The 7,305-nt window shown below is 34.5% G+C and overlaps 1 protein-coding gene across 2 annotated transcripts; it reads right to left on the reverse strand.

Moving 5' to 3' along the window:
- Positions 1-3,287: 3,287 nt before the first annotated feature.
- Positions 3,288-7,005, reverse strand: LOC107914676 (receptor-like protein EIX2). Of its 2 annotated transcripts, XM_041102234.1 has the most exons (3): positions 6,676-7,005; positions 4,042-6,243; positions 3,288-3,649 (listed from the first exon to the last, which is right to left on the reverse strand). In XM_041102234.1, the coding sequence occupies exons 1-3, from the start codon at positions 6,980-6,982 to the stop codon at positions 3,612-3,614; spliced, it is 2,547 nt and encodes an 848-aa protein (XP_040958168.1). In that variant the 5' UTR covers positions 6,983-7,005; the 3' UTR covers positions 3,288-3,611. The 2 variants fall into 2 exon arrangements, with proteins under 2 accessions (XP_040958168.1, XP_016699160.1); XM_016843671.2 differs by having other exon boundaries at positions 4,042-7,005.
- Between the last annotated feature and the right edge of the window lie 300 nt (positions 7,006-7,305).

The following is a 7,305-nucleotide window of genomic DNA, read 5'->3' on the forward strand; positions in this document are numbered from 1 at the left end:
GGATATCATTTACTCATGAATTCCACTATTGTGAATGATGCTACATATTGCAAAAGTCGTATACCCAATGCACTGGCTTTCGGTTCCTTATCTATTTTAGCTCAATCTTTTTACTTATATCAAAGTATATGAGTCATGTATACATATTCCATCATCTGCTTGGGATTAAGTTATGTCACACTATGAACATCACAAGTGAATAAATCATCAAACAAATTCAAGATCTATTCTACTTGGGTCATGTCCGATATATTGTTAGTCTAGCCAATCACATCTATGTCTTTATCTTCTGAGAGTCATCTGCTCATATGCCTAAGACAAAACATCTCCCCAATTGGACTTGATAAACAATATATTAGTCTTTCAATCAGATTTCTCGTTTCAGATTAGATTAAGGAAATGTTTAGGTTCGCCTACTAATATGAGTTAAACATTAGACAACCAGTAAACTAATATTTTCTTCTATTTTTCTTATTATTTTTATATAAAACAAAAATCATTGAGGATAATATACAAAGGATATTAATGTAATTCATGAATAATTTTATTAACCAATTTGTTCGAAAAAATTACAAATTTACAAACGAATATACTGCAGTTAGGGAACCAGATCCAGTAGTAAGTAGAGCAACTAATTTACATATATTATAATATATTTATCAATTAAGTAAATTAAAATATGTTATCAAATTACGATGGTAAAATATTCAGCATATCAAGCAAAATGCCAGTTTTAGAATCAAAGAACTTAATGAAGCAATAAAATAAAATAAAATTTAGGTTGAGTTGGATTGAGTCCAATTCAAGGTGAGTTTATTTATGTTGGAGTTGAACATGGTGGTAGAACTTCGAATCAGAATTAATGTGGGTAAAAATCTAACTCACTTTACTCAATTGTCATCATCGTATTTAGTAGATGGACACAAAACTCAACAAAGAGGATCGTTACTCCTCCACCATCTTCATTATTCTTATTATTTTTTTAGTATACATGTAACTTTAAGTACTATTTAATATAAACTTTAGATATTGATATTTTGTTTTATATAAAATTCTAACACATAATTTTACTCTATTTTTTTGTCATCATATTTTAATTATTTTTCATATTATTTTTGTGTCATGTATCAATTCATCATATACTTTATATAATTTGTTATAGTTTTTGGGAATACTATAGTTGCTCATGATAAATTTTGTTATAACAAAATTGTTTCTCTACTTGGGTCATCGAATTGGGTCTTAAATATGCTTTCTTTTTACTGAGTTCTGTAACATCTCATTTTCAAGTGGTGTCGAAAATAGTGGTTTCAAGACCATAATTCTGACATTTGAGTCCATAAATATTAATTATTTAATATTTGTGAGGTTAAAGTATTATAAAACAAAAAGGAAAACAAAGGCCACTTTCATCATTTCTGTTCTCTGAACTGAAACTCCATGGTTGAAACTTTGGAACAATCAGACAAGCTTCATTTCTTATGCATGGTATGATTTTCTAGCCCGTTTCTCGTAAAATTAATATTTTGAAATTGTTATAGCTTAATCATCTAGCTTAGAGACTATTTTGAAATAATGTCAAAGATTTGAAAACATTCCATTTATATTTTGAAGCTTTTTAGTTGTTAATGGTTTATTTTGAAGCTTGATGATGAATTTGGATTATTTTGTAAAGTGATTTTGAGTTGTTTTGAGTTTAAGGACTAAAATGATTAAATATTAAATTTTGATTGGTTATTTTGTAAAATTTCATAATTAGAGGTCTGTATAGGGATGGTTAAGAATTTAGCAATATAGATTTAAGGGTTAATTGTGAAAATAAGCTTGTTTCGATTTTAGGGACTAAATTGAATAAAATGTAAAATTTTAGAGTAATTGTGAAAAATATCAATAAATAATTCATATGCATTAAATGGATTATTATAAGTATTTGGGACTGATAATTGAAATAAAAATTATTGTATAGATCAAGAATCAAATGATAATCGTGGAAAAAAGAAAATTATTGATTAATCCTTGACATTTCAATCTGTGTTGTTTAGCTCTAGTAAACTCATAAGGTTTATTTTTGTATAATTTGTAATACTATATTGCCTTGTGAACTGTGGTTCGTTGAATATGTATATATATAATTAAATTGTCACAAATTGGTACCAGGTGAGAAAGTGATTGAATTGTAAAGTATTATACGATTATATGTATCAAGCTCTAATGAACATAGGATAGGATACACTTGGCATGCCAATAGGTTATTTTACACGTTCTGTGAGATTGAATTATGATGAGATGATGATTCTTGATTTGTTATTTTATAATGAATACACCGAAGTCCAGCATTTGTTGTAGATTACCGAGTTATATTTACAGTGATTCTAGCATTTTTGAGGGGGCGGATGCAAGCATAGTGAATATTTCTTCTTTCCACCATCTTGCATCGACTTTTCTTTCTTCTTTTTCTAACCTTTCTTACCCTACCCTTATGTTTCTAGGGGTTCGCACCTTCAATACTTAGGGCTCGCAATGCTTCTTCTTCGTGCTCCTCTCGCTTTGATGCACTTCTTTGCTCTTAAGCATACAGGGCATATATCAACTCTAGAAGAGAGATGTCTGATAGGTCCCTTAAGTCTTCAAGTGAGTAAATTTTAGATTCATACCTCTTAAGAAATGTTGGTATGACCTTCTTAATGACCCTGCTACCTGCGAACTTTTCCCCAAGTAACCTGATGCTATTAACTATAACCATAATCCTATCTGCGTATTGCTTCACTATTTCAACCACCTTCATCTTACAAATTCTTGAAATCTCTCCTAAGATTAATGTGTTGTTGTTGCTTCGTCTTGTCCGAACCTTGAAACTCCCCCCTTAGCTTACTCCAAGCTTCTTTTTGGAGTCTTACAAGCCAGAATACATGTGAATATTACATCCGAGACATCATTTTGAATGCAGGACATTGTCTACTATCTTTTAGCTTGCTCGTCACTATGATGCTTGATTTGTGCGATTGTAGCATTGTCCCTTAATGGTGCGAGCTTGATATCAATATTCACAACCTCCTACAAGTCATAAGCTTGCAAATAGGTCTTCATCTTAACAACTTGTATATGATAGTTTTCACCATTGAAAATGAACGGTGCAGGTGGAGAAAAAGCCATGTTTAATCGAGAAAGAAACAACAGCGACCCTTAAGAACAGAAGCTTTGATACCAAAGGTTAGAATTTCAATGTTAAGAAGGAAAAAATTGCAGAAAAGAAACGAGAAATTTAGCAACAAATTTATCTACTAAAGTTTAATAAACTGCACTCTTATTATTAAACAATAAAATAGAGGTATTTATAACAAGAGAAACTCCTAATTTTGGAAAGAAATAACAAAGATTTTATATTAATAAACATCAAATATATTACGCTAATAAATACTCAATCTCCTAAACAATCTGAAAAACATATTCTGAAAACATAACTTGCATGCAAGTTCTTCTAAATCCAATTGCTCTGCAACTTCATGCTTCAGACTGCTTGTATCTTTACCGTGACCCTAGTTCGCATTCTAATTCTAGTTCGCCAAAGTAATGAGTTCCCCACTTACTATTCATTTGCGGTAGCTCGCCACTTACTGTGAGTTTGCCAATCTTAGAGAGTTTGTCAAATCTGCATGTAGCATAAATGGTCATCTCGCAACACTTTCCTGGTTTGGCCAAAATAATCATAACTCGTTCTATGTTTATACAACTCATGAAATGACACAGAAATATATGCACGTTCTAACACTTGTTCGAACAAACTTGAAACAGTCAAATGTTCCAACAATGACTAAACATGTGTCAAAATGTAATTGAATAGAACTGTTTTCTTTTAATTAAGAATATATTTACATATATCTTCAATAGAGAAAGAGATTTGCAATCTTGTAGATAATGGTTTCATAGATTAATCTAGAATTACCAGCTCAGAACTTACATGTAAGTTTGAGTGATACTAATGCGAACATTACATTTATAGTTCTGATGAAACAAAAATAAATTTATCAAACTAAAATTTACCAGCAAAATCGCATACTTTCCACCATATTGCTTCCAAAAATCGGAAGTACAAGATCCTCCATCGTTTGCTGATCACCAATGGCCCCAATACACACCAAAAACCAGTAACAAATCCTAGTGGCATGCTTATGTAGAACCAATTTGTCTCTTGTCCCTTACTGATTTCTTTAGCTTCGTTTCTGACATCAAGTTCTTTACCACTTCCTCTACAGCCCCTTAATGGAGATCCACAAAGATGGTTACCAGCATAACATGATTCATTGAAGCCCTGAAGCTGACTGCTTGTGGGTATTATGCCAGTCAATTTGTTAAAGGACAAGTTCAAGTGGCTCAAAAACGTCATACTTGACATGCTTTCAGGAATTGAACTAGAGAGCTGATTTTGAGATAGATCAAGAGATTCTAATGATTTCATACTGCCAATGCTTTCAGGGATCTTTCCAGTTAAGTGATTTCGAGACAAGTTCAGTGTTTGCAAACCTTGGAGGCTCGTCACTTCTTTGGGGATCTCTCCTGACAAATTGTTACAAGAGAAATCAACAAGTCTAACCAAGTTGAGAGTTTTGTCAAATACAAGTACTTGGTCTTTCGTCACAATTGATGCGGATTCCAAAGTAGGTGGTCCGTTGTAGCCTATATATTCTATGATGTTGTCCCTAGAACCATTCCCTCTAACCATAGCACTGAAGTTGCTCATACATCTTGGCATGCTCCCAAAGAGATTGTTTTCAGCGAGGTCCAAAATTTGGAGAGAACTAAGAGCACATAAATGGTCCGGTATGTTACCTCCAAATTTGTTTGATCGAAGAATTAGAATTATTAGACTCGTAAGATCCTGGCCTAGCCATCTTGGAATGTTGCCATCTAGTTCATTCTTTCCAAGGTTAATTGCAAGCAAATTTGTGCAATTTTTTAGTGACAAAGGGATTTCTCCATGAAGATTGTTGTTGTGAAGATTTAGTGATTGAAGTTCTGACAAAGTTCCCATGGAGCTTGGAATTTTACCAGTGAATCTGTTGCCATCTAACCGCAAGACTTGCAAAGATTGCCACTTGATCCAACAATCGGGTATCTCTCCAGATAAAAGATTGTTAGCAATACTAAGAAAACCTGTTGAGAAGGTACCACTCCACTGATGGCACAGAAAATGGAAAAGAGATCCCGAGAAATAATTATTGGAAAGGTCTATCATGTACTGATGGGGACCCATTGGGATTTGAGGCAATGGACCGCTAAAATTATTGAAACTAAGGTCGACAAGAGGGAAAATATCAGGACCACCAGGTAGATACGGAATCTGGCCAGAAATTTGGTTTCTAGAGAGATTTACATGTTTGAATTGGGTTGACAGTCCCCAAAACCACCTAGGAATGACGTCTGAAATTCTTGAATTTGAGATGTCTAGGTATTCTAGATGTTTTTGAGAACGAAGCCACAAGGGAAAAGATGGCCCTATTTGCCATGATCCTAAATCCAAATAAAGAATTTGGAAAGGGGGAACCCAGTTAGGATTGACTCTTAAAACCAATGAGTTACCCGATCCATAAAAATACTTCAATTTGGTATGATTAGCAAAATGTTTATCGGAAACAACACCCTCCAACAAATTGTTGAAAATAGAGACCCTTTCCAAATTTGCAAGCTGTCCCAAAGAAATGGAAATAGGACCAGAGATTGAATTGTCATGCAAACAAAGTTCTTTTAAATTTTTAAGTTGCCAATAAGGGATTGGAATAGGACCAGAGATTAAATTATTAGACAGATTAAGTATTGTTAAATTTTTAAAATGTCCAACTTGATCGGACAGTTGACCAGAAAGTTGGCAACTAGCCAAGTCCAAAGATTCCAGTCTAGGAGAAGAGCATCCCGATAAAATCTCTAAGATGCGAGATATGTCTTGATTCAATCTCATACCTGACAGATAGATTGACCTCAACTTACAAAGCTTTCCCATGGCTCTCGGAAGCTTTCCTTGGAGTTGATTCACTGACAAGTCAAGCTCATTAAGAGAAGTCAGATTGCCAATGGCACTAGAAATGTCGCCATGCAGTTGATTCCCAAGAAGTCTGAGAACCTGAAGAGAGCTGAAACTGTACAGCCAATCTGGTATTGAAGAATTTAAATAACTGGATGAAAGATCGAGATGTGTAAGAGAAGTCATGTTCCGAAGGAAATCAGGGATGGGTCCAAGAAAATAATTTCCTGCAAGATCGAGAAAAACTAGGGACTTAAGGTTGGACACCCACCCAACATCCATTTGATTTGTGAAATGGTTAAGGGAAAGGTCAAGGACGGCAAGAGATGACAAATTAACATTTAGCAATGAAGGGCCAGGAAGAAGCTGACAGGCTGACAAATGCAATTCATCCAAAGAAGGGAGTATTGTGTTTATCAGTTGCAACCAGTTGGAAGCTCTGCTAAGGTTCACCCAACTCAAATTAAGGTGTTTGAGTAAGGAAAGACCAGACAACCATTGGAGATTCTCAACATACAATAACCTATTGTCTCCAAGCTTGAGAGTTTCAAGATTTGAGAGATTCCCAAGTTGGTAAGGCAAGAGGCCTTCAAATACATTGTTGCTTAAATCCAAGTATCTTAAATGCTTCAATTTTGACAAACAAGGGTTTATCTTACCTATTAGCATTGACATTCCATAAGATTCGAGGTCAGTATGTCCATCCCAAGTAGGAACCGAAAGGTTGAGAGAGAGGACGTGGGCAGTCCTTTTGTCACAGACAACTCCAATCCACCTGCAACAATCTGGCTGATGATGAGGATCCCATGATGCAAGTCGATTTGCAGCATCTATTAGGCCTTTTTTGAAGTTCAGAAGTGCTTGTTTTTCATTTTCAGGACAAGCAGTGTTAGAGCTCATTTCATTGCTGAGGTTAACGTCAGCTTTTGCGAGAAGGATGAGAAGAAGAATGATGATGATAGCCATAGTTTATTTAAAACTTGGTATAGAAAGGAATTGCATAGGAAAATAAGGATGGGCTTCTATTTATAGATACAATGTGGTCCATTTTAATTAACTGTTACAAAGTCTACTCAATTCCACGGGGACGAAATAAAGAATTATAAAATGCGGAAATCGAATGGAAAACGGAATCACGTCTATAAAGTCTGCTCAATTCCACAACTACCCAATAAAATAATTGTAATATGGGGAATTAGGTGATAAAAAAGCGTCTCTCAAATCTTTGGCCTGCAATCAACAGGAGACCAGCAGCAGTTCAGCACAACACCAGCAGCAACTCGACTTGA

Source organism: Gossypium hirsutum, chromosome D10, assembly GCF_007990345.1.
Source record: "Gossypium hirsutum isolate 1008001.06 chromosome D10, Gossypium_hirsutum_v2.1, whole genome shotgun sequence".
In the NCBI taxonomy this organism is placed as follows: Eukaryota; Viridiplantae; Streptophyta; class Magnoliopsida; order Malvales; family Malvaceae; genus Gossypium; species Gossypium hirsutum.